The 27,979-nt window shown below is 43.9% G+C and overlaps 1 protein-coding gene across 1 annotated transcript; it reads left to right on the top strand.

Moving 5' to 3' along the window:
* The first annotated feature begins 84 nt into the window (after nt 1–84).
* On the top strand, nt 85–27,978 carry LOC139216226 (adenylate cyclase type 9-like). The gene is made up of 10 exons (XM_070847301.1): nt 85–2,219; nt 19,463–19,635; nt 21,303–21,413; nt 21,756–22,012; nt 22,182–22,284; nt 23,037–23,245; nt 24,327–24,486; nt 24,654–24,796; nt 25,131–25,154; nt 25,398–27,978. Exons 1-10 carry the CDS (start codon nt 407–409, stop codon nt 26,761–26,763), a joined length of 4,359 nt encoding a protein of 1,452 aa, XP_070703402.1. The 5' UTR covers nt 85–406; the 3' UTR covers nt 26,764–27,978.
* Nucleotide 27,979: the final 1 nt, after the last annotated feature.

Raw genomic sequence — 27,979 nt, 5'->3', positions numbered from 1 at the left:
ACAGTGTTCTGTCGCTCTCTGAGTTTTCCCAAATATTTTTCCAATGAGTGAAACAGTGTTTAAGCAGCTGAGAGCAGGCAGCGAGTGAACCTTGCAGTCTCAAGTGCGTCAAAACAGACGGGAATGTAGAGGAATGCAAGGTTTGACGTCAAGAGGGGAAATAATGAACTATTCAAAATCTTTGGAAGGTCTGCTGGTGTTTCTACTGCCACTACACCGCTAACTGAGTGGACGTTTCTCTGAAAAGGGTTTTGTTTGTGCTCTCTTTTTACTTTTAAGAGTAATAATCATTGCCCTAGTTGTGATACAGTGGGCCCATCCCTTGCCTTACTTCTTTATCTGCTTTGTCTCTGAGATAATTGGACCTTCTGCTTAGTCTTTGATTTTGGACAGGTTTTGAAGCAACATGGCATCGCCCCAACATCAACAACTGCTGCCTCACAACACAGAAGTGAGCTGTGACTCAAGTGGAGATGGAGGCGTCTCGGTGAGGATTGGCAGCAGTGTCAAGCACAAGCACGGAGGCGGGCCGCTGGGTTCAATCGGGGGAGGCTTCATGGGGGGATCCAAGCACTGCAAGTACAGCATCTCCTCCAGCTGCAGCTCCGGAGAGTCCGGAGTGAGGAGGCCGGTGGTCAAGAGCCTTCGCTCACAGAGGAAGATGCCTCAGCTTTTTGAGAGGTCTGCCGGTCATTTCTGGGACCCAAAGTTTGACTCTTCAATCCTGGAGGAGGCTTGCAGAGAGCGGTGTTTCCCTCAGACCCAGCGGCGCTTCCGCTATGTGCTCTTTTACCTGTTTGCCGTTGGCTCCCTCTGGGGATTGTACTTTGCTGCCAACCCTTCCCGCTGTGACAGGACTGCCTTTCTTCTTCCCACTGCATCCTTCCTCCTTTTCTGCCTCCTTCTCTTCCTTTTAACTTTTACAAAGTTCTACTCTCGTTGCTACAACCAAGCATCTCTGCTGCTCATCCTTGTAACCTTCACCCTGACCCTGGCCCCCCAGATCCAGACATCAAGCTTCAGGGACCCGGAGACTCCCACACCTGCGCTCGATGTTGAAGACTTCAGTGGCATGGGACCCTTATACAACCTGTCCTATGATAAGCTTGAGGGAGGCAGCACCCGGTTCCCCTGTCTTTCTCCTGTAGGCACCTTCTCCCTCTGCATTGAGGTTCTTCTGTTGCTGTACAGCGTTCTCCATGTTCGCCTCTATGCTTCTGTCCTGCTCGGGTTTCTCTACTCTGTCTTTTTCGAGAGTTTGGGCTGGCTGCACCTGACCCAGGCAGGGGATAACTGGAGCTTAGCCTATCAATCAGACTGGGACATGTTGAGGTGGCTGGGCCCTGCCAAAGCTTTGCTCCACCTCTGTGCCCACGCCATCGGCATCCACCTATTCATCATGTCTGAGGTACGCTCACGCAGCACCTTCCTTAAGGTGGGACAGGCTATCATGCATGGCAAAGATCTGGAGGTGGAGAAAGCCTTGAAGGAGCGAATGATCCACTCTGTCATGCCCAGACTCGTGGCTGACGAACTGATGAAACAGGGTGACGAGGAGATCGGTGACAATTCTGTTAAACGATACTCCACCAGTGGTGCAGCAGCTGCCATCTCCAGCCCTAAAAACAATAAACGCAAGAAAACCTCCATCCCTAGAGGCCAGATCATATTCAGACCCTTCAACATGAAACGGATGGAGCCTGTCAGCATCCTCTTTGCAGACATTGTGGGCTTTACAAAAATGTCTGCCAACAAATCTGCTCATGCCCTTGTTGGTCTTTTAAATGATTTGTTTGGACGCTTTGATCGGCTTTGTGAGCTCACTGGCTGTGAAAAGATCAGTACTCTAGGAGACTGTTACTACTGCGTGGCTGGTTGTCCCGAACCCAGACCAGATCATGCCTACTGCTGCGTGGAGATGGGCCTGGGCATGATTCAGGCTATTGAACAGTTCTGCCAGGAGAAGAGGGAGATGGTCAACATGAGGGTGGGTGTCCACACTGGCACTGTGCTGTGTGGTATCCTGGGCATGAAACGCTTCAAGTTTGATGTTTGGTCAAATGACGTCAACCTGGCCAATCTAATGGAGCAGCTGGGCGTGGCCGGGAAGGTCCACCTATCACAGGCCACTGCCAACTTCTTGGATGATCGCTACCAGCATGAAAGCGGACAAGTCATTGAGAGAATAGGGCAGAGTGTGGTGGCTGACCAGCTCAAAGGTACGTTCTCTGTAAAAATATCACATTAATGACTATAGAGATGTAGTGAGCTGATTGAATGTTACTTCTTGTTATTCAATGTGTGCAGCTCATTTTTTTAAAATTTATTTTGGCTTGCACTACTTAGTTTGTTAACTCCTGTCACGACTTGTATAACTCCAAGATCAGCAGAAGTTGCCACAAACTGGCTGCAACAGTGAGACTTGTCGCTGCAATTATTTCTCCATGAGCCCACAAACTCTTTAAGCAGTTTTGGTGCTTGAGCTTATGTCCTGTAATGCCTCTCAGCCATTCCAAGGGGAAATATCTACTTATGCCAGCATTTCACTCCCCATGTGGATCAGAACAGTGGAAGGGGAGCATTTGCATTGGTCAAGGTCATCTCGGGGTTTTAGCATCCTGTATTGTACCCGGCACAGATGGGCTGGCATGGGTTGGAGTGTGTTGCAAGTGCCCTCTGTGGTGTTGGTATTATGTGACTAAATCACAGACAGACGCCATCTTCCTTCCCATTCTTCCCTCCACCCTGTCTCTCCCCACTCTTTGTTCTCTTGTTCAATTACATTGCCTTTCAGACGTCCTCAATGTGTCCTGTTCTCTTAACCTTGCTCTGAACCCCAAGGATTGCTTTACAACTTAATGCAACTGTCGCCTTCTGTAACAGGGATTTGCCTGCAGCTTTATCTTCCCCTCTCTATCTTGTGCTATCTCTTCCTTGCCTATAAACTGCTTGACTGCAGCTTTTATTTGATACATTTATACGAATCACCACAGTGTAACTAAATGTTAGCTTAATGGCTTTCTTCATCAGGCTTGCTGATCCATTATCACGCAGAGTAAGTGAAGTGACAGTGTCTGACTAAGATATTGCAGATGGTGTTCTTCTGCCCTTTTGAATTAGCATTTCAGGTTTATTTTTATTTCAGTAGATGCTGAATGTGCTTCCTTGGAGGCTGCACGTCTGATTTTCATTAAGTCCATTTGAGGCAAGGATTAATATGAACTAGTGAAGTGTACAGACTAATATTTTTTGCACAGAATCTATCAAATTATTTCATACCTGCAGGACTCTCTAGAGATTTTCATTATTTGGCCTGGAAATAAGTGCTTTGACCAGTCAAGAAACAAGATCGAGCGAAAGCGCCTCTTGCTTACCAGCCCGCCAGGCTGATTTATGGGCTGTGTTTTCCCCTCATCTGTCAGATTAATGAGTGACTACCACTCTTGCTCCTCTTTTTTTTTTTTTTTTATTGTGAGGATAAATGCGTTACTCACAGTGTTATCATCCCCTCCTCCCTCTCCTCTTTCTCCTCCACTCCTCTCATCCCTCCATCATGTATTCAGTTCCCCTCCTGAGATTTATCCTCTCCCTCTAGATCTGCTGTGCCAGTAAGAGAGCTGGCTGTCAGGAGAGAGTTGTTCTCCAGTGCTGTAAAGTTCCTTCCACTGTCTGGCTCAGTCTGCGTTAATCACTTGGGTAACATTGCAGCCAGGCATGGATACCGGCTGGGGCTGGTCCCTGTTGCCAGACTCAGAAGTAAATTGCTCTGACCTAGGCACTGATCGCTGTGCAGCTGTCTTTTATGTATGTTTGATGTCCTTTTAGAGTAAGTGATGTTTCACTTTCTCAGAGTGTTTTTACAGTTGCCTTTTATAAATTCAGATGGATGCTACAGAGTCAAGCTTGTTATTTTAGCCTGTAGGTGCACATGTTCAAAATATTTTTTGTTTTTATACTTTCTTACTTTTACCCTTTTAGCCAAGGTTCACATGGGGTGCAGCCTTGTGTGGCCCAGTTGAGTGTCACAGCTGCATCCTGTTGGCTCCTCAGCACTGACCCGAGGCCTGTGGTTTTAGCAACAAATGTAGATGTTATGGTTTGGTTTACATCTCAGTGGGTGATGCTTTAGATAGTTCAAGGTTAAATAAGACTGTTGGGCAACATTGCTGTGAGCTTTGAGGCTCTAACTAATTCTTATTTTCATTACCACATAATCAGACAATATTTTTTCTGATTGAGTGATTAATCTTTCAGCCTATGGGGCAGCAGGGTGGTGCTGTGGTTACCGCTGCTGCCTCACAGCCTGTGAGTTTGCATGTTCACGCCGATTTGTTCACCCTGTGACCCTGCCTCTTCCCCAGTGTCAGCAGCGATTAGTCCCCTGCGACCTTTAAGGTCAAGCGGCGTAAATAATGAATGAATGCTTCGCTTATAGAATGTGAGAAAATTGTGAAATGTTGTTTTCCAAAACCAAAGATGTCTTCAAGGTTAATTGTTTTGTCCAACAAATGGATTAAACCCAAAGATATTTTGTTTACAACGATATAATGAAGAGAGAAACAACAAATCGTCACATGGGATGTGATGCTGAAACCAGAGAATTAATTTGTGTTTTGCTTAAAAAAATGACTTCAGCAATTAATCGATTATCAAAATAGTTGCAGATTCATTATCTGTAATCTGACAAATCAATTGAATTCAGCTAAAGGATAGATATACTGAGATTATCTGAGCCAAAGGCTCTCTGTACAAGGCTCTTTATGGGCTGCACATGAGGCCAGGCCATATTGTGTTGTACGTTTTCCTTACTGGAAATGGGAGCTATATTTGGCTCCGTTTTCCTGGAAAATACCTGTCTATGTCCTTTTGTGCTTAATGCAGAATGATGGCACCTGCTGAAGATTATCCCTTCGGAGGACACTGTCAGTGTGGTCTTATTATCTTTCTGCTGGTGACAGAATCACCACAGAGGGCCAGAAATGGTTCTTTTCTCTGTCAAGCAGCCTTTGTTTCAAGGGGGAAATGAGATTGTTTGCATGCTGATGCTGACTACGGGTTGTGTGTGTTACAATAAGAATTGGAAAATGTAGTGATTAGTCATTACCAGTTTAATCTGTAACACTGTAATAGTATTACGGATTAACAGCAGCTGCTTCAAGAATCCTTGACTTCAACACCCAGATTGCTCCAGAGGCAGACAATACAGCAGCTATAATCAATGTTTTTATTTTTTGTTCATCTCTAAAAGCTCACTGCACACTCTGCTCGGCACCAAATGGCACATAGACACACTTAACGATTAGCCAGTGAACACAGCATGAGATAAAAGAGGGTGAATACTGCACTTGGATTCACTGAAAAGTAGTGATAGTTGCTCTGTTAATAAACACTTTTGCCATATTGATTTTAGAAAGGTGATGATATGTCAATGCTGTGTTCACAACTTGTTTCCACTGCCCCCTCTGGACTAAAAAGTTGGTTATAGGTTCAAAAACACTTCTTGCTTTTGAGAATCTTCCCGTTTAGTACTGTATATATCTTCCCTTCTCTCTCCTGCTGTGAATCTGCTGTAACTCAGTTTGAATGAATAAAAAATAATAACACTAGTTGCTCTGCTTTGATGATATAAAAAACACTTTCATTAATTTGAGATCTTCATATAATCGCACAGCCCCCGTCTGCTAATTCTCATTATGTACAGGGTTCAGCCTCGAGGTAAGACATGTTCTCAGATTCACTTTGAAATTGTGTGCATGACCTTTTCTAACTTAACTGCTGAGCAAAGCTGTGCCGGGCAGCTGTGTACAGTATATCTCTTCCCGACCTGCTCTCTCCTCTCCTTGCCCCTGCGGGAGATTTCTAATAAAGCAAGACTGGGTAATCTCCTTGGCTAAAGTGATTAATGTTAGTAATTCTCCATCATCATATCTCTTCCCACACTGGCCTGGTGTTATCCCGACCCTGAACACGCCAGCCGCCCGCCGGCTAGCTGTTTTTATCACAGCGAATGATATTGATTGCCTATAATGAGGCTGTCGTGGCTGTGTTTATTTATGATGAGGCAACAAGAGAGGATTTTCATGTCATGTGAATATCAGAGAGAATAAAGTAAGGCCAGAGGTTGTGCCGGCTATAAAACAGAAGATAATATGTATTCTGCTCCACGGTGTTAATTTGTCCCAATTCCTTGTCCATCTTTAAGCCTTCAGAACAATAATTGATCAGCTGCGTTAGAATTGATTCGAGCACAGAGCAGAACTTGGCTGCAAATAGCCCTGGTGATGAATGTTCCGTGTTCTTTCATTCTGGCCCTATTACTTAATGTTCTGCAGCAGGTATTAGTTATCAGGAAAGCCATTTGTGCTTTAGGGAGACACTGGCGCACACACACATTCACACATCCCTTCCCTTGCCTTGTGAATGCTATTCTACAGGGATGCACTGCCAGTCAGCAAAGTGTACAGTATTTGCCTGAGGCTCGGTGGAGAATTACTTATAATGGCTGCTACCTGTGACCTTGACCGCAATAAATGAGGCTGGTTTTGAGGTTACACTTAAAGAAGCAGGGATGGAGAAATGAAGTTGAGAGAGATATAGACAGGGAAAATGGATGCACTTTCCCTTAACTGCAGTCCAGTTCTGCAGTCTGAGATTTTGTTTTGGTCCAGAGGATGGTGATACTAAGAGCTGTGTTGCCTAACCACCACTACATTAAGCCACCATGTAAATGGACCTCAGTGTTGAGCTCTAGTGTGAACCATAAGCAGAGAAAGGGAGGCTGTACCCATTTAAGCCTCTGGATTTCACACCTAAAGAGCTCTGTGTGTGTGTGTGTGTGTGTGTGTGTGTGTGTGTGTGTGTGCGCGCAAGCAGTCTACAAACTGCTGTACTTGACAAAAAGTTAAACGGATTGGCTTTTTCACCTTAATATATACACAGCTGTTTTCTCCCTGCTGCCAGCAATCAAAATACCTGCCATGATTTTTGTCTAGACTCTTGAGTCCAAATCAGTATGCACGCACAGCATTGAGCCCTACTGTAGAAAGACTGGGGGGTTGGGGGGGTTGATAGTGATGTGAAGTGCTCTGAGGAGAGGGGCTTACTACTAGGAAAGGTTAAGGAGGGGCAGACATAGAGCTAGAGTATGGTTAGGCTGTTCTGGCAGCTGTTTGGAGGGTTTATAAAACCAGAGGTAAACAGATCCCAGGATTACTATTGCACAGCATACTGTGTTCTGTAGCGGCCCTCTAATCTGAAGTCTGGGAGGGGAACGTGACTCTTCAAAGGCTGCTAGGCGAATGAAAAAGCCAGTGGGACTCTAAGCTGCTATATTGTATTGCAGTGACCGAGCCCTGCCTAGAACACCTTGGTTCTGCATGGTAGATTATAGTTCTGCCAAGAGAGTAATGGCATAATACATCACACTGCATTGTACAGTATCAGCCTGTACTGCATATTATAGTTCAGCACAGCATGGCATTGTAGCCCGCAGCAACGCAATCTCACCATTAATCATTTTTGGTCTTATCGTACGGAGCAAGTCTATAGAGTTTCAGGATCCCTCGTCATGCTCTGCAAACATGGGCCCACTGTGGCAAGGTTACTGAAGATCTACGATGTGGTGATTAGCTGGATTTTATAGCTGCAGCCGTTTAGGCTATCTGCTGTGTCATACTGTTACTCAGCAGGATTACCTGTACCTGACTACCTGTACTCGCTCAAGAGAACTGTACTGCGAGGACTTGTTGTTTTGACCGAGCCAGAGATTTGCACTCAGGGGGTGTAATGAGTTTCTGGATCAAGAGCAGAAACGCAGAAAGCATATTATTCCAAAGGGCTGCAAATAATCTTATCTGCACGGCCCAGTGAGCTTTCTATTGAACTGATATTGTTTGAGATTTTCCTCTGAACATCTATGTGTCCTGTTGTGCTCCACTTAATCCTGACAAGTGTCAGCAGACCCTGCAGACCTCCCAGTACCCCTATAGTGGACAACTGTCCTGTTGGCTCATTGGTGAGGCGTCCTGGCCCTATCTACTCTGACAGAGATGACCCACAGCGAGGTGGATGACAGAGCCTGATACTGTCTGCACCACCACTGTCTGTCTGATAAGGAGCCACACATGCAAGCAGCTGACATGGTTCAGCCTGTGGACCAAACACAGCACACGTGGAGTAGAACATGCTACACAAGGTGCTGTCCAACACACACAGTTTACTCAGAGGTCTTTTTTGTCTTTTTAATTAGAAAGGTAAGCATGTTCCATTTTGATGCCACTTGAAATACAGTGTTCTACACAGCCGCCAGCACTGTAGTAGCGTTGGCGTCAATTGATCGTATCATGATATTATGACTAGATGTCAATGGTGTAATAATTACTGAGCTGTTGCAGCCAAGTGAAATGGAACATTTTCTTACGTGTAAATATGTATCGAAAGTGGTAAATGGTGATTGTCATTGCCATCATTCTGTCCTTTCACGTCCTCTAATGTGAGTTTTGTTGCATTGTGATTCGATCTTTGGGTTTTGGACTGAAAAGACATTTTATAGTCTAACTGATTTGAACAATTTGAAAGGAATAATCAACAGATATATTGACAATTGAGATAAGCTTTTGATTGAGTTTTTTTTTTTTTTAGAAAAGAGAATGGAAACTTACCCAAGACCTTCGCATAGCCTTCACAATCTTTTAACACGAATAATCTGCCCTTTATTCCACCAGAGCATCTGATGTGGTCAAATGGGTGATGAGTAATGTGCTCCAAGTTTCAGCTGCTCCATCCACCACTTAAACAGGTGGAGGGATGCATGTAAGCTAATGTAGTGCAGCCATGCATTGGTCTGGAGGTTAGTTAGTTCAGTTCAGTTGTTTTTGTGGTGTTTGCTTTTACAATATGCACGCCTTTTCTTTACACCAACCTTGTACAAACAGCACATTAGTTTAATTACCAGTTAAACTGGACTCTTTTCTCTATTGTAAGGGTCAAAAAAGTTGTATTAAGTGTCAGAGATTCAGTAATGTTATGCCATCTTGATATGCTCGAGTATAATGTCAACACGCTTCAAGGCGGCCAGAGTTTGTAAAGGAATCTTCATGCTGCTCACTGCTTCATTGCATACAGCAAGGCAATCTGTTCTCAAACACTGTAGCAGTTTTTACAAATGCAAATGTGCTGAGAAGATATGCTTGTATATCTTCCTGCAAACATAACCTCCTCTGCTGCACACTGAGAGAAATGAAAACCGAGCAGAGAGCAAAGGGAAGGTGTTGTGAAGAGAGGAAAGAAACAAATAAATACAGAGTGAGACAGAAAGATGGATAGAGTTGCCCCTTAAAATTTGTGCTGTTCAGGGCTTTTGTTTGGCTCCACCTGGTTCATAACACGAGCCTCAGCACAACACATGGGGAAGGACGCTTCCCAGCTGTAACACACACACTTGCACTCTCACATACACACACACACACTTACTTTAGCTCTGCACCCTGGGCCCACCAAGGCTAATTGCCATGGCAACAGACTATTGAAAGGGGCGAAGGTCAGCTTGAAACTGGAAGCTGTTTTTGGATGGGAGGACTGGTACTCTGACTGGAAGAAAGGGGCCAAATTGACTCTATTCAGCTGAAGATTTGGCTTTCATAATGTGGTAAACGCAGAGCGAAGGCCTATTTTCGTGTGGAAAAAGCAGAACACGTGCAGCGATTCTTTGCAGCCACAGCTCCAAATGACACAGACACAGATGCTAATTGCACTTCTTCTGAAAAAGTGAACAAAACGTGAAAGCATCTCTGTGTGTCTTCCTCCTGCCGTTTCTATGTCACTTTATTTGTGGTACTTACATCTCCCCTGGTGCAGTGTGTGTTGGGGCTAAGCTTGTTCTCCTCGCAGCCGCGCAGATGCTCGGGTGATAAATTGCCACCGTGAGTCAGTGATGCATCCTAAGCTTTTCTCCTTTGTGATCAAGGGTACGGAAAATGCCAGCACTCCTGCTAACAGACACACACTAGCCTTTGCTGACACTGACAGATGGAGCTCACTCTTAAGGTGACACACGCAATAACCCCCACTCACCAAGCACACACTTACTTACACACACTCAGTTTCTGCATTTTGCGTTCAAGTGCACCAAAATGCAAACACCCACACATGCAGCCGCACCCGTCTGTGTTTGTGGGCTGTAGTGACTCGTTAGTGTGCACAGCGGGAGTGAGTGTGTGTGTGTGTGTGTGTGTGATAAATGGCCATGTGAATTATGAATGAGGGAAGATGACGGGGAGTCAGTCCACCCTGAAGCCTGCTACTGCACTCAGCCTGCACGGATTGACTGTGCATATTTAAGTGTGTGTGTGTGTGTGTGTAAGATGAACAGTAAGTGTGCTTTATGCCATGAATTCTTTTGTGTATTTAGTGTCTGTTATATATGTATGCCTAAGTATTTTATTATTAGCAGTGCAGGCTGTGAAATGAATTTTAGAGTTTCTAAGGCCAGTTTTAGCCAGTTCTCTCCTTCCTTAGGAACGATGGAGCTGCTATTTTAAAGTGCTTATATCTCACACCGTCTTCCTGTGTTTTTTTTGTGGGGTTTTATACAGAATTACTAGACTTTTATATTAATATATTATTGGTCATTTTCTTTGTCTCTCCCATTTTGACCCACCCATTTTTCCCTCTTCTTCTTATTTTTTCTTTACTCATATTTCTGTTGTGTACATGCTTATGACTGTTAATCTTTAATCTGAATTAATATATGTGTGTGTGTGTGTGTAGTAGATCTCAAACAGAAACTTATTTGCTGACAGTTTTCTTAACTGGTTAATTACTAAAAACATATCAACAATTCACCGGTTGCATTGTAAGCTTTCCTTCATCAGTGCTTTTCCTGAAAAAGGAACATAACCACTACTGTACTTTCAGCACTTTAGACAAAGACTGAGGTTGTCCCACCAACTGTCCACTAGACGCACAAAGATAAGATTTGCAACAAAAGATTTATGAAATTTGGTGGGGTTATATAGATATAGTTATGAAAGATTAGAGTTTGCTTTAATTGGCTTCACCAGGTTACTGCTCAGAGGCACTGATTAAATTAGCACTTTTTCATCAAATAATAAAACTGACTTTCAGCTCCCTCAGATGGCATCAGTGTAGGAAAGCCCCATACTGTCACTCCTAAAAGCCATGTATGTATGTATGTATGTATGTGTGTGCGCTACATGATATATTCCCAACAGAGATTCTCCACTACTTTATCACCTTCTCTTTGTGCTGCTTCTCCTTTCTGCCTTCCTGCTTCCTCGGCTGTTTTGTAAATGACGCCTTCATCAACAAACATTACAGCAATGCATATCTAAATTGTTTAGGCCCTCTTTTCTGTGCTTGACCGTGAAATTTAATGGACCTAACAATTCAGCTTTTTAACGGTCTGTGGGTCAACAGATCAAACAGTCATCAGCATGCATAGAGCTTGTGTCTGAATATGATTCAGGGGTTTCTGTGGTGAAAGCAGAGCCTGTAGTTAGCAACCTCATTTACTCCTGCTGTATCACTGGCCTGCTTTAGATAAAGAGTCCTCGGGGAGTCGTGTGGTGCTCAGCAGAAGACCCAGCACATTTTCCTCATCAACCCCCAGTGAAGATGCCATTACTCAAAATGTTGAGCAAGCATCTCCGTGGTATTGGAGCAGAAGACATTGAGAGGGAGGGGGATGTTTGTCTGTGTTGGCTGTTTGCTTTGATCATTCACCCAGAGCCACTTGGTCAGTGTTTAATCAATAGGGGAGTGTTGCTCATAGCTGTGGGTTGATGGCATCAAAATGTGATGAAACTGAAAAGATGTTTTCTTCTTTTGTTTACGCTCTTGACTAGAAATTAAGTAGAAATTAGTTCCTTTCTTGTTTCAAGATGAAGACAGAGGTCTGAAAAAGGCTAAGGGCTAAAACAACATAAGGTTTATATCGTCATGGAGAAGAGAGACACCATTAGTCTTCAATAATCATTCATTTCTTCATGCATCCCTCTTTAAAGTGTGTATTACAGAATTAATGGAAGGGAATAAAGTGAATGCATTAATAGTTGTTACTCCCCTAACACATTTTAAGTACAGAGGGAGAAGAAAAAGCAGCACAAGAATAAAAGTCGGGGGAATGTATAACATCATAAAAAAGGAATTAAATAGGCCATCATCCAAAGACCTGCTTGTGAAAGAGATTTTAGTCATAATTTTTAATGCCCTGGGCTGGAAGTGTTCCTTTGTGGGTAGTCTCCTACTTCTTATGTTAAATAAACCATTCATAAGCTCACTGTATTATCTGAAAAATGCATGGCCAAAAAGCTTAAACACTTTGCATAGTTTATTTATACTGTATATACATATATATATACATATATATTGGAGACAGGATGATTTTCTTAGGACAGCGACGGTACTTCTTTTCCTGGACTCCAAAAAGCAGCATTTCAAGCTGTGTTTCAACTCCAAGGGGGTTCACACTTACACAGGCGTCTCCTTAAATCTTTTATTCAAACAGGTTGTGATTAAAGATGAAATGAGGGTGAGTTTTATTTCTATTTTAAAACAAGAACACAGATCCCCACTATAAAGAAAAATTACAACCGATTCAAGGAAATCTTTGAAACAGATTGATGAGGAAACAAGTGAATTGGACGAATGTGCTGAATTGAATAAGGAGCCATATGGTCACCGCTATGAGAGAGCTGAAAAGAGGGTGGGGGCATTAGCATTCAGAGCAGCATGTATGGGAGATGGGTTTGACAGGGGAGAGGACGATGGTATAAAAAAGATGAGATGGAAACTGAGTCTGAGCTTTTGGGATGATGTCAGTCGCTGCAATTCTTCGCAGAGCCCTTAAAGCCTAGGTGATGAAGCAAACGGATATCGGCTCGGATACAAAAGAACAGGGAGACTGGCTGGATTCTGGATGGAGAGAGAGAGAGAGCGGGGAAGACAGTGATTGACAAAATGTAGAAAATACAGACCACTGAGCAAAGGGTGAGCGGGGGGTTTAAAGATTTTGGAGGGATGTCAACTGTATCTGTTCTGCCAGCAGACCATGGCAGCCTCAGACTGTCAAGGATGGAGGGATCAAAGGCTCAGAATACAAAATGAGCGCAGAGTTTATATGAGACAGACACAGCCAAGCGAGAGTTAAAGACTTTGGAGAGATGTCAAGTGTTTCTATTGTCGTGTTGAGTGAGCTGCGATGGGGCCGGATTGAGGCCAGGAAAAAAAACCCCGGCCAAATATGGAACTTTTGTTTTTATGCTACCGCTGTTTACAGCAATGAGGGGCAGAAAGAGGGGAAGGATATTGACAGATTTAGTTGATTGCAGCAGGAAGAGAGACCCCTGTATGGCTTGTTATGCTGGAATAGTGTGTTGGTGTGTAAGCAGAGAAGTGCTCTGACGTAATTCAGTGTAGAGACGTGTTTTTGTCCCAAACCCGGAAAGCTAATGTGCTGAGAAAGCCCAGGTGGTGTGCAAGACTTGCTGTTTCTTTTTATGAACTCAGGCTTATATAACTCGTGCCAAGAGGTCACTGTGGGTTATCGGGAGTCTCTGAGCGTTTGTGAAAAACGAGTGAAAAATGAGTTTGAAGTGCACCACATTGCCTGTGTTCAGCCTATAAGACCCCTACCAGTGTTTAGTGCTGCATGAAAATGCTAATTTACTTGATGTATTACAGTTTAAGCAAGGCTGTTGTGTTGCTAAACATGCTAAACATGCAGGGAGGCATGTTCTACTGCAGTGGTTCCTAACAAAAAAAACTAAAAGAAGACAGACTTGTAACCCATTTATATTCACTATTTCTGACCACTTTACCCCCCATTTGTTTCATAGAAAAACTTCTTGAGCCCATAAAAGTAAAATGATCTTGTGAATGACACTGTGAAACACCAAAGGGATGAATTAGTAAATTGCTCATATACTTTGGGAGTGGTCGATTAATCTCATAGTAATATTTTGATTTGCCCCATCAGTGTAGAATTTGATATAGTACTTTCTTTTTTGGCTAATCAAGTGAGTGAAATACCCCACATATGTCAAGGGACCTCATAACATCGATACTCGAATCTTACGAGCCAAATATTTCCATAAAGCAGTCCCGCTCGTTGAGTTGCAACTTGGCTAACAACGGCCCAATTCAACCAGAGACTGTATATCAAAATGTCCTCAGGTTAATGAAACTGTGTCATTCCATGATAGCATCATATCTCACAGCCCTTATCTGCTTTAAATCCATCAGAGGCTTACTTTAGTCAAACATTGATAAAGGGTGTTGTTGGATACTTGCCTAGCGCTCTTGTAAACAGGAGTCATCATTTAACTCGTCACGCTTGTTTGTGTATGTTGTAAAGGGAGCAAAGTGTGAAACATCCTTGCCTCTATATTATTCAGGATGTTATTGACTAAGTCAGCGTTTCCTGTGATTTGACATTTATAATCCCTCTGCTCACCTTTGTACGCACCGTTTAATACCTCAGAAGTGACCCAAGCTCAGAAGAAGTGATGTGCTGCAAAAAGGATGGTCAACATTCGCCCTTCCTCTCTCCCACCCGTTCTCGGCAGGGGAAACACAGACAAACTCTCTGCCTCTCCTTTACTGTCAGACATGACAGTGCGAGTCCCTCTGTGATTCCTTATGAAATATGCACGTGTCTTTCATGTTCTCTGACTGAATGGGTTCACTCACAGACAGCATGCACAAGTTTCAATCCACCAGCACTGCCAACCAACTCACAGACTCGGTGTCGCCTTCGCTTCTTTCTTAGTTCGGCCTCTGCTTGGTCCCAAAATCTCTGCAATCTTTATCTCGTCCCCCTCTTCCCCCGCCAACTGTGCCGCAGTAATGAAGTCCTCCTCAACAGCCATGTGCATACTGGACAGGTTTCCTCCCCCCCAACTCAATAGGGACAGGATGTACAGTATATCCCAGGACGGGGACGCAGTGGAGGGAGAAGGAGGAGGGCTGCTGGCTGGCAGTGCCAGCTGGCATTGGAGAGCTGCCCGGCCGAGCAGTGCTAGGTTCTCTGCGCCACCTGCTCCACTGCCCTCCTGCTCCGATACCTGGCCCTGCAAGACAAACCTGTCATTATTGGAAGATAAGGGACAATATATGCTTGTGTGTGTATGTGTGTGTTTGTGTGTGCATGCTGATCCAAGCATATCTGCCAACTCTCCTTCCCTCTCCGTTGCCCTCTGTGTTCTGCTGCTATTAGTAAACCTCCCTGGGACAGCGGCATTAGCTCTTCAGTCCCACTTGGGTTGCAAATGGAATTTGAAATGAAAGGTGTTGCTTTGAGATAAACGACTAAAAAGTTTCCTATTTATGGCTATTGTACCTGTAGCACCCATGTGGTCTATACAAATATGTTTTTCACATATAAAGAGGGATTTTTTTAAATATTTTTTTTTAATATCTATTTTTCTCCTCTTCTGTTGCATATCCCTGTGGTAAAATTTGAACGTGTTTTCCTTTTGAATAACAGTTTGGCCTTCCAGTCTTTATTCCTCTTTTTTGTGTGCTTTGTGCATGCAGGACAGTGTTAGGGTGTGTAGCAGCCAGGCTTTAGTACCTTGTTGTTTGCATTCCAGCTAATTGTCCTCCTCTTGCTCAGGGCCGATGGAGGGCTGTATTGGCAGTTTCTGAAATGACAATTTGCATGTTGCATCCACATTTTTTGTATATATTTGTTTGGCGCCAGTCTCTGTGCTGAGCCTCTCTTAGCATCATGCAAAGAGGAGTTCAGGGGAGGCCATTGTCCCAGAAGTGCTTGGACGTGCTATGAGTAGGCGAGAGGAAGGGAGTAGAGGTGAGGGTGTTTTTTGTTTGCAAAGTGCTTTTCTCATGTTGCTCTCCTCTGTCCTTAACAAAGGGGCTTGGACTGGCCAGATAATGTGACTGGCCTCTCACGGGGAAAGGTTATCGACTGTTCCCTGTCAGCTGATAGTACAGAACAGGACACTTCAAGTCCCGGCTTCTACTAATGATGCACTTCAATTAGCCCAGGGTCATTAGAGAGAGGCCAACTCACCAGTGGACCAGTATCACAAATCATCACACAGATGTGCACAGACTGACTGATGGATAGACGGAGACGGACATACGGAGCTATAAAGAAACATCAATTGGAATACACCCCATGAAATTTCCTGACCTTTAGAGCACAGCTGTATTCTGACGATGTTGGACCCTGTTGAAGGGGACGGTGGAGCCAGCTGCTGGTTACGCCACTTCATCAGAGCCGTGATTTACTGCCTGACAACGCTGCAATTTCATCTGCCACAAGCCTGGCTCGTAAAAGACAAGAGATTGTCTTAGAATTGCCAGGAACGGGCGCACAAACATCCGCAGACACTTGAACTCACGCAACCCTGCATACAAACGCACACAGATAACATACTGTGTGCCATTGCAAGCCCCTGCTGTCAATTTATCTTGCTCCTCTCTGGCTGTCAGGGCTCCACCATGTGAAGTGATTCCCTGAAACAAGCTGTCTGCCCACAAGATTGAATCAATGTGACATACATCCACTTTAACCCGTTTAAGGGATGGCCATGGATTCCTGTCATTAAACATGACCCATGTTTCTTTTCTTCGGTCTGACAAAAGAAGCACTGAAATGTCTGAAACCTAGCCAGCAACACATTTATTTTGATTGAAGTCACAGCGTAACATGAAGTGATGGAGCGGGCAGGCCACAGCTGATCTGCTGTCACCTCCCTTAGCTGTCAGTTTACCATTGTTTCTTATATCTATATATATATAATTATCTTACTTGAGTTTTTACCCTCTTTTTTTCTGTTTGTATTCACCTCTTATCCATTTTTTTGTATTCATGTCGGGAGTCTTGTTTTTAATGATCTTTTACAAGTGTTTTTTAATATTGGGTTATTTTATTCTTTCATCCACTATCAAAGCTTCTCTGCTCTCTCCGCCTTTCACCCTCTCTCTCTAGTAATGTGTTGGAAAGCATATTATCTATCTTGAAACACTTCATTATGTTTAATAAGCTGTTACAGTATTGGGGAATAGAGGCTGAATGGTCCAGTGATTTCTGTTTTGGTGGATTTGGCTTGGTCCCCATCTTACACAGTTGTTATTATTACTCTGCAGGCACACTTACTTTTACTGCAGATGTAGGATTTGCATTAATCGTGACTCTAACTATATTAATAAATAACACAATGTGAGTCACGTAGTTTAGTAGTTTTGTGCGTTTCAGCCCAAAACAGACGTGACTGTCTCTTTGACTCAAATGCTCCCAATCTGGCTTGTAGAAATCTCAGTGAAGAGACAGTGAAGTCACACCTAAGTCTCTACCCACAGTCGTTGGGACTATGAGACATCGCTTGACATTTCTTTGCTGCCTTACACAGATAATTTCAAGATATCTTTACCTGGGGTGATTACGCAGGTTGACAAAACACCATATGTCACGGGGAATCCTTTTTTCTTTCAAGATATTGAGGGGAAACACGTAAGAAGAGATGAGAGAGAGGGGGGGAAGTAGCCCTGTTGACTTATGAGCAGAAGCAGAAGTCGGTGCGTGTCATGGTGGGAGGCAGGGAAGGATTTGATTTGCAAACTAATGAAATCAGTCAACGCAGCGTGTGTGCCTGTGTCTCTGGATCTTTGACGCACACACACACATTCTCATTCTCAGAGGAAGTCAAAAGCTCCCCTCGCTCTTTTGCTCCCTCTCCTTACTGCTGTGCCATTCTGCATCACTGGTGCGGGGAATTAGTTCTTTGTTACTGCTGTGTACCGCCTTCATTTCCCATCCCCGAGTCCTCATCCACCTGGCTATCGACCCAGCTGCTGTGAAGCCGTCCATCTACACCTCCGCTCGCTGTGTGTATATGTGTTTGACCGGGTGTGTAGGTGGTAGGAGAGGGTTTTTTTTTTTTTTGGTTTCATTATTGCACTATGGTTTACATCTTTCTCCTTGTGTGCGTGTTTTCTTATTTTTTGTCTGCGTATCTCAGTATGTGTCCCATACGTTTTGGGGTTGCATATGTATTGTTGCAAATGAGACTGTGTAGCCTTGTGGCATATGTGTGGTCTGTGCATGAGTGTGTGTGTGTGTGTGTGTGTGTGTGTGTGTGTGTGTGTGTGTGTGTCACAGAGTGCAGCCCTAGGGGTGGCTCAGCAAAGGCTCAGCAGTGGCAGGCCTGTCTGAAGTACTTAGGGCAGACAATGGTCAGAGCCCGAGGTTGCAGCTTCACTGACAGTTGAATTATGTGGCTAAGCACACGGTCACAGGTGCTTACCTATGCTGCTGACACACACGCACACACACAGATACCTGTTACTGTGGTTGTGGCTTGTGTCAACACGGTGATGGTGGACGGAGGGAGAAAATATGAAGAGGAGTTCAGTCTTAAACACTTGTTCCCCTTGATTTCAACAGGGTGGGCTGAATAGCCATGCTTGCTAAAGGTGTGGCGACTGTCTGTCTATCTTGCTGTCTGAGTGAGACAAAGTTGGCAACAAAAACACAAACAGGAAGTGGGCCATATGTCTGCAACGGTGATTAAATCCTGCTCTGTGGGAACATCCTGATGACCAAGTGGTCTCAGGCTGTAGAAAAGAAAGGAACAAAAATCTTGCTGAGAGTGTGAAATATGTTATAATAAGTTTGTGCATTTCAAGGCACCCCACAGTGTGTGTGTGTGTGTTGTAAAGCAAGTGTTGCTTGAACACACACCTTTTATAGTAGTGATAGAAATGATAACATGTTGATAGAACTGGGAGGACACAGGTGTTCAAATATTTGGCCCTGGCCTGTTGTGTCTGAAACCGTTACTGTCTCATGGTCGTAGAGACACGTGACACGGGACGCATGCATGAACTCCACACAGGCATGCACGTGCACACGCACCAGTAGGATACACATGTGAAAGAGTAATAATCTCATTATGGAGAGAATAGATTAAGAACGATACGTGAGAGGATATCAGCGCATCTATTCAGAAATTCTTCCTCAGGTGATGGAGGAAAAGCAGGGAAATCTGTGTGAGGAGGAGTGTGAGGGTGCCAAAGAAATAGCAGTGGACAAAATGCAACTGTGGACCTTGAAAGACGTTTTTGCCGTCTATGTCGTGGTGTTGGTCTCTTTAGCACTCCCGTTTTACTCTGGTTCATATGCCTAGATAAAAGAAACAAACATAAGATCCTGTGCAAATGTGGCTCACATTATATTTCTGTTTATGGAAACAAGAATGACTCATGTATGACCTTGGGTTTTTTTAAACTCTGAAATATTGATATCTTGATTCTAGTTTCATGCCATAACCTGCTAATATAATTCACTGAGGGAGTTCATCCTGACAGATACCGAGCCTCTGCTGAATCCCGAAGAAGACTCCACAACCACCAGCTCAGGCCTGGTCCAGTGATTAGCCAGTGACATCCTCCTCTCTATGTCTGTCTGCCTTTCCAGGCCTGAAGACCTACCTGATCTCTGGCAGGAAGGTGGAGCCTCACACTCGCTGTAATTGCTCTCAGTTGGGGTTAGCTGGGCCTGAGCATGCAGAGCCTCGGTGCCCTACTTCCAGGGTGCCCACACCCGATGGAGCTCCTTCAGCCTGCACCGTGCCACCAGACAGCACTAAGGTAAGCGCACGCTATCTCTGAGAAAATGATACGAAAAATCAGCCATGTTGTTGAAGAAGTAGCTACATTTCTGGGAGTATTTTTCATTGCACATCTATATTGCCTGAGGAAGAACACTGAGCTGCATGTTCTGCTGCAGCCTCTTCAATTTTCTTCTTTTTTGCTCTCAGTGTGCTTTTGTTTATGTGGGTGTATCAGTAGGTTTAATAAATATTTTTCATTTTTTGCTTGCTTTGTTTCAAGAGGAAGTGAAAAAGAAATGATTTGCATTCCTTTCAGTGCCTTGCGTTTATTCCTTGTAATTTCGTGGTTTTAACCTTGGGCACCCTGCAGAGTTAGAGCGTCTTTGTTGATTGTCCTCTTCACTTTCAGAGCACCTGTATGCATACATTCCCATACATGCCTCTGTTTGTGCACCTTAGTCCTCATTTAATCCAAATCAACAAGAGTCTGAGAATAAAACAGCGAGATGTTATTAATTGGACAATGTGAAGTGTTGTCCTCCCCAGCATGCAGTCTACATAATAACTGACCCATCAGTATGTTCGGCTCATCAACCTAAAGGATGTCCATCCACTGTGTCCTCCTTAGCTCTGCCTTCAAGGCAAATTCCTCATTTGCTTCTAAATTGTACTTCTAGGTCACGGACTCACCACACGCACTTTTCCCTTATAATTACCCTCAAAACCCTGCACCACTGTGCCTCATATTCACCCCAATTAATCCTCTGTTCTCTGTACACGTGTGCACCTCAGGTTTTCTCCACAGATCTCTGCCAGGCCAGGTGGAGGGGGGGGATGGGGGGCTACATGAGGGGAAAAAAAGAGTAGGAAGAGGATGATGAGAGGCAGGAGCATCAGTGGGCGTCCTCGGTATGGTAATGAGCCAACTTAAGCAGGGAGATGGGAAGCTCTTCTCTGGTTTTCCTGTCTTTGACTGATGATTCCTTCATTTACAGCTTCCCCACACAAATACAGACATGGCTCGTGCTGAAGGGTCACACTCAGGGATCTTCAGAGAGACTTTTGAATGTGCAAAAGGGTTTATACGGCTGGTGTGGTAATAAATGTTTAACAAGCGTTTAATGTAGCATGTGGGTACATAGTGTGTGCTATTTTGCTGTGTTTACATGGCATAACGTGTGTGTTTTGGTACATGTGGGTGTTTTTCTTAGCACAGCATACCTATCTCAAACACACACACACACACACTCTCTCTCACACTTTCGATTCTCCTTCAAGAGGATGAGTGGGATGAAAATAAAGACCTTGAGCCCGTGTAGACCTCTACGATTCTATTTCTCAGTGCCTACTGCCACTCTTGTTAGCATTCTTCCTCACTGAAATGAATAATATTAAGCCGATAGTGATTTTCAGACTTGTCACAGCATCTCTAGATTGTGTTAAGTTGATGGGTTTTGTCTTTTTGCTGCTGCAACGCTGCTGTGATCACAGCTGATGTATGCGTTTTGTCATTTCTTTTGTCATTTTTGTCCAAGACTCCTGCTCTGGATCTCTACCATCTTTTCCTGCTTTTTGCTGCTCTTGTGCGTTCCTTGATCTGTATCTCTTGATTTATTGATTCTCTTTCTTCTTTTTCCCGCCCCCATATGTTGCATGTTTCCTCATACTGCCCCCCCCCACCCCCAAAAGCCTGCCTCCCTGCAGTCTCCCTGTCTATCCTGCAGTGTGGGCCTGGTACCAGGGGAGGATCAGGTTTTGGAGGAAGTAGCAGTGCGCAATGGCTGCCATGACGACAACAAGACCAACAGCAGCAAGGTGAGCCAAACGGATGAGATATACAGTGTATGTCCAGTCTAATATAGTTTTTGTAATTATTTTCCCATCAAATATTGGGCCATCGTGAACTAACTCTGGTTACATTTACTCAGGCCCAGCAGCAAAAAGAAGGACTCAAAAATAGTTCAGAGAAATAGAACTCCATGAATCCCAGATGAAATGTGCCACACACACATGCATTTAAACTGGTGTGACTGTAGCACACTTTTTATCTTTATATATATATTTATTATTGCTGACCTACTTCCAAAGTAAAGATGTATTATCACACCTTCTTTTTGTGGCTATTCACATCTTCTCTCTCCCCTCTCTTCACTTTAGGACTCTTCAAACCTGAAGTGCTCCCCAGCAGTTTCCGCAGGGCGCAGCCCAAAGGCTCTGAACGGCCTGCTCAGTCCTCAGCTGGAGGCCTTGAACAACAGCCAGACGTCGCTGTGCGAGATGCTGCAGGAGAAGGAGAAGAAGACGTGGAGTGGCGGAGCCTTGGGCATGGACCACTCGGCGCTCATCCCACTGCGCTCCAAGAACTTCAGGGAGAGGAGCGATGCTCACTTTGTGGACGTTATCAAAGAGGACAGGTTAGAATGACCTGAGGATAAAAACATTAAACAAATCTGTAACATTTAAACATATCATACAGTTGATCACTCTCAGTCAATCTGAGTTGTTAATGTTCATTTTTCAGTCAATTTTAAGTTAACATGTAAAATCCCAACTGAAAATGTATTTCCTCTGTGCATGTGGCAGCCTTATGAAGGACTATTTCTATAAACCTCCCATAAACAAGCTGAGCCTCACCTTCCTGGAGAAGAGCCTGGAGTCTGCCTACCGGATAAGCTACCAGGAAGAGGTGTGTGTGTGTGTGTGTGTGTGTGTGTGTGTGTATGAGCTGTTTTTGTGCATAACAAAGTGACGCCTATATGCTTGTGTCTTTAATGAGTGCATGTGTTAACATGTATTTATTTTGACCTCATCCATGAGATAAACACACTGTAGTTGTCTTTAGTCTGTTTTTGATCTGACGTTTGAGTTTTCCCAGCTGTCAGAGAAAGACTATTTTTGTGCTTCCAGCCAATCCCATCCCTGCTGTCTCTATCTCTGTGTGTGAAATCTAGCTGTGATTGTGCAAGTTTGTGTTTTTCTGCGTGTCTGTGTCCTGTCTGGGAAGCCTGTTAGCACTGCATAAGGAACAGATCAGTCCAGACTGCGGCAAAGAGAAATCACTGCAGGACCTTAAAAGTAGTTTTGTATTAGGCTGTGATTCCCTCTGCTGGCGAAACCTCAGAAGTACAGTTTCACTTCCCTGGCTGCAACTGCTACATTTTTTAGACCTAAATCATGAGTCATTGACATAGTAATTAGGATAGTCTCACTTAAATCATAGTTGATTTATGTCCAGCTCATCCCTAATGGTGCCACCTTTGAGCTCAAACATTTGCTTGTTCAATTAAAATGATATGTATACATATTTTCACTGACTAAATTTCAGTAATGCCTTACTCTTTTTCATAGCTTAAACCCCCAGTTTTCTTAATTGGTATTTACCTGTATGTTTATTAATGTTCTTGTATATTTGTAAAATTTTAACTCTCTCCCTTCCAGGTGGAAAGTCAAGCAGCGGTGCAGACTTTAGCGAGTCCAACATTCAGTTCTTTCCTGGACTTGCTGCTGTGTTGTTCAGTGTTTCTGGCTCTCTCACTGGCCTGTTTCCTTCGCCCGCTCGTCGCCCAGCACACTCTGTCCACACCAGCGCTCGCTCTGACAGCTGTAGCTGCCCTGTTGGAGGTTGTGGGTCTGCTGTTTGCTATACGGTGAGATACTGAATGTAGAGTGGGAGCCCATGGGGCCAAATCCAGGTTGTTCTACAATGTCAGTAAAGCCCACCCTCCGCCTCAGAATTTATTGTTACTTGTCCAGTTTTTATTTTTCGGAATTTAATTTCAGTAATCATTTCATATCAAATGTGAAGTTACTATTTTAGGATGTTGCCTAAAATAGTAACTTCACATTTGATATTCAACAAGCTTCCTCTAACTGTGCAACGTGTCCACATTAATACCTCGGCTATGGCAAACACTGTAATTTAGTGGGGGCACACCTGACATTAAAATCTAAAACAAATTAATCCAAAAGAATGAAGACATTTTTAATAGACAATAGACTATTATTTGTGGAGCTGTGATGTGTTTACTTACAGTTTCATCTGGAAGTAGAAACCGTCTCCAAGAATAGAATTTCAAGCAGTGCAACTCTCAGTGGGTTAGTCGTATCCTGCTTAACATCATCAGAAAACCACAATTGGAAATTGTATTTGTAAGGAAATTGAGCCGGAACGGTTAGTAAACATAATCACATGGGGATATTGTTGATGGATATGTTCTTTCTGCCTTCTAATGTGAAAATGGAATGGGCAGTGTGCTTCGCTCTAAGTATATTTAAAATGTATTGAAAGAGTTGGACAGCAGAGAGAGAAAGATGGACAAGACAGGAGAGAAAATGTTGGAAAGGATATCTAATTGCCTGGCAGGGGAAATTCAAGCAGGGAGTATAATAATAGTAAGAGTCCTGGAACAAAAAAAAGACCCAGACACCTTTTTAACATTAATATCTTTTTATGTATTCTTGTTGGAATATTATGGTGGATATCATGATATTAAATCTGCCTCCAGCTATGAAATGTGTAGATCTTTTTTATGGACCCTTGTATCAATCTTAAGTTAACATTTGTTATGAATTTATAAATAAAGATATATATAGAACAGGTCAAATTCAAGGTAGGGATCAGACTAGAGTCAAACTGGCCCCTCAAATACATCATAATACATCAATAGTACATCAATGACAGCTTCCTTCCTTCTTCTTCTTCTTCTTCTTCTTCTTCTTCTTCTTCAGTATGGCGTTCTACCTGGACAGTGTGCTGAATTGCACTCGGGTGCTGATGAGAGCGATTTCAGGCTGGATAACGCGTCACTTTATCGGAGCCGTCCTGGTGTCCCTGCCCACTGTCGCTGTCCTCTCCCATGTCACCTGTGACATGCATCTCTCCATCCAGGTGGACTTTACCTGTCATAGTTTTTCTGTGTTCAGAAATGTGTTGAAATCTATTATTGCTGAATTTGTAGCAGATTTATTCTCAGCATGTGTTTCTTAGTTGCACATTATATTCATGTAGTTTACACTCTGTGTAACTAATGACTCTGTGTCTTGTATATTCCCCAGTTCACCATGTTCATGTGCTGTGCTGTCATCATAGCTATCATTCAGTACTGTAACTTCTGCCAGCTCAGCTACTGGATGCGCTCATGTCTTGCAACTTTGGTGGGATTGGCACTGCTTGCTTTGCTGTTCAGCTCCCCCTGCAGGTGAGACATACTGAGGAGACAATTAAAGCAAATAGAACTTCTTGCAGAAAGATTTAAAACTTGATTGCTCAGGCACATGCACACCTTCAGTTTCTTGCAGACAGGTTTGTAGGAGGAAATGTTCATGCTCCCACACACTGTCCTTATACTTGCAAAAAACTTTATTAGAAATTTGTTTCCGAAAATGTGATATGATTAATGTGTGTGTTCAACAGTAGTGTAGAGATAATGGGAAGACACTGGCTTACTTGTTAAAAGTGTATGTTGGATATTGCTGGATTTCTAGATGCACTTGATACATTAATTAGTGCTATTTGTGTTTCATCTTTTCCAGTGTTGCTAATGGTCTGTTTTTCTGGTAAGTACAATTATTATTGTCACAGTTTGTACCTGATCATTGTTGCTGGTAATCACTCGTGTGTGTTTCCTGCAAGATGCACTGTTGACATTCTGGTGAGGTGCAAGCAACTTATTCCAAAAGCTTCTGTAGTTGTGGTGGTTACTTACAGATACAGAAGCTCCAATTTTATTTTGAGAAGCAAACTATTTATTCTATCTTCCTGTTTTGCTATTTTCCTGCATTTCTGTCTCTCTCCACCAGGTCGGATGGCCAAAACAGTACCAGCAGCAGCAACAGCTCCATCGACATGTCTGACGGCCCAGCGGACGCAGACCCACAGCCCAGCCCACAGGACCTGCTGGGCCCTGAGGCCTGCGTGGCCTTTTTCCTGCTCCTTCTCCTGGTCTGGTTCCTTAACCGTGAATTTGAGGTCAGTTACCGCCTGCACTACCATGGCAACGTGGAGGCTGATCAACACCGCATCAAGATCCAGAACATGAGGGATCAAGCCGACTGGCTGCTTCGCAATATCATCCCCATCCATGTGGCCGAGCAGCTGAAGGTAACCCAGAGCTACTCCAAGAACCACGACAATGTGGGTGTAATATTTGCCAGTATTGTTAACTTCAGTGAGTTTTATGAGGAAAGCTACGAGGGAGGCAAGGAGTGCTATCGTGTCCTCAACGAGCTAATTGGGGACTTTGATGAGCTCTTACGAAAGCCTGCTTTTTCAAATATTGAAAAGATCAAGACCATCGGTGCCACGTACATGGCGGCAGCAGGACTCAATGCGCAGCAGTGTGCAGATGCGGCACATCCTCACGCCCACCTCCGCGCTCTGTTCGAGTTTGCCCTCGAAATGATGTGTGTGGTGGACGACTTTAACAAGAACATGCTGGGCTTTGGCTTCAAGCTGCGCATTGGATTCAATCACGGGCCTCTAACGGCGGGAGTGATCGGCACCACGAAGCTTCTGTACGATATCTGGGGCGACACAGTCAACATCGCCAGTCGCATGGATACTACAGGGGTGGAGTGTCGTGTCCAGGTCAGCGAGGAGAGCTACTGCGTGCTCAGTAGCATGGATTATGAGTTTGATTACCGTGGCACAGTTAATGTCAAAGGCAAAGGTCAGATGAAGACCTTCCTTTACCCAAAGAGCAGTGACAGTGGCCCTGTGCCTCAGTACCAACTGTCAGTCTCACCGGAGATCCGGGCGCAGGTGGATGGTAGCATTGGGCGCTCGCCCACTGATGAAATCGCCAGCATGGTGCCTGCCACCACCATAAATGCAAGCAGTACCAATACTATGGTACCCAGTGCCAGCGCTGGTTCCTCCACTACCACAGGGCTTAGCCATGAGAGAGAGGCAGACAGCTGCGAAAGACGTCCCTCTGCAGAGACCTTTCATGCCAAGCGATCTGTGTCTCACAGTGGCATGACATCTTTAGCTGTTACCAACCGAGAGGGACCTCCTACTTCTGCAAATAACAAACAGCTCATCATCTCATCCTCCGTTCAGCAAAATGCTCCCCAAAATTCCACAACGGTGTCCCAGAAAAACATCAAGATGGACAAATGCGAGGATAATTATGACAGTAATGTCGGAGAGTTAACCAGACTTTAAACATTTGTTACAACGGCACTTTTAATGTAAATCCTCTACCCTTTAAGCTCTTGTTCCTGCCGGTTTGCATTTGTAGAATCGCTGTAGATTTGGTCCAACCCCAGGTGGAATCAGAGAGAAAGACCCTCAGGCCTCTACTGTGCGTCAGCCAGGCAGCAGGTTGTTTTTAGTATAAAAGTGATTGGCTGATATTATCAGTGGAGGGCGCTGGCTGGACCACAAAGTGAGTGTCAGGCAGGAGCACACAGATGAAATGGGATGGCCGAGTCTGAACCTTCTCTTGCCTGCTACAGATCCCATCGCCTCCCATTAACTTACTTGATTATCTGTACACCTTTAATCTCAATTATTTCTTTCATACGTCTTTTAAGTGCCTTTAGAATAGAATTATGTGTAGACTAAGCCTTTTTTGAGTAAGGTAATAACATAAAGGGAAAACTGTAAATAAGCAAACTTTTTGGAGAAAATGCTTGGCTTTTGTTACAATTTTACTTTGTAAACTATGTTTTGCTATGATATTTTGCCTTTTATCAAAGAAGAGCTCAGCGAGCTGACCTTACATATGGAATGTGCTACAATATGAGGAGAATCACAATGTGTATTATGTAAAGGGAAATAAGATGTTACTCCAAGATATGTATTAATAAAATCTGCACTAGAATGCAGCTGAGCCTGTTTCCACATTCTTCATGAAAACCAGAAAACTCTTCATGAAAGGCACAGCAGAGACTAATCAATCCAGCCTTAGGGCAGATGAGGCCGAGTTACGCGTCGTGAGAGCGTATTTGCATGCATACTGTGTGTGTGTCTGTGTGTGTGTGTGTGTGTGTGTGTGTGTGTGTAGTAACAAGATCATGCAGGGTTTAATGAGGAGAGGTGCCTATGAGTTGCTCGACTCACTGACTTGGTGAAACTGCAGGATGACAAACAGTTTAGGAACGCAGACAAAAAAAAAAAAAAAAATCTTTGTTGCTGATGTGGCAGCTTTTTTCTCTGGCCTCGGTTAACATCTCTGTATTGCCTCAGTACAGGCAATGATGTAGCTTGATGGCCTCAGCTACACTTAATCAGCATGCTTGTGACAAGAGCATTGTAGATGAGCCTAACTGTTACACGTGTTTGTGTCCTCCTCCACAATCCAGGCTCTTATGGGAACTCAAGCTGTGATTAGTGTTTAAGTATTTCAATGGATGCTATAAGGCACTGCTGTACCTGT

The sequence above is a fragment of the Pempheris klunzingeri genome, chromosome 17 (genome assembly GCF_042242105.1).
Source record: "Pempheris klunzingeri isolate RE-2024b chromosome 17, fPemKlu1.hap1, whole genome shotgun sequence".
NCBI lineage: Eukaryota > Metazoa > Chordata > Actinopteri > Acropomatiformes > Pempheridae > Pempheris > Pempheris klunzingeri.
Note: the sequence above shows the minus strand (reverse complement) of the source record. Positions and strands in the feature narration are given on the sequence as shown.

Bases quoted from the DNA above. Each gene is read 5' to 3' on its own strand.
- LOC139216226 (XM_070847301.1), top strand. From the start codon at position 407: ATGGCATCGCCCCAACATCAACAACTGCTGCCTCACAACACAGAAGTG. The intron at 24,487-24,653 runs GTGGACTTTACC...TATATTCCCCAG, and splicing joins ACATGCATCTCTCCATCCAG to TTCACCATGTTCATGTGCTG. The intron at 24,797-25,130 runs GTGAGACATACT...CATCTTTTCCAG, and splicing joins CTGTTCAGCTCCCCCTGCAG to TGTTGCTAATGGTCTGTTTT.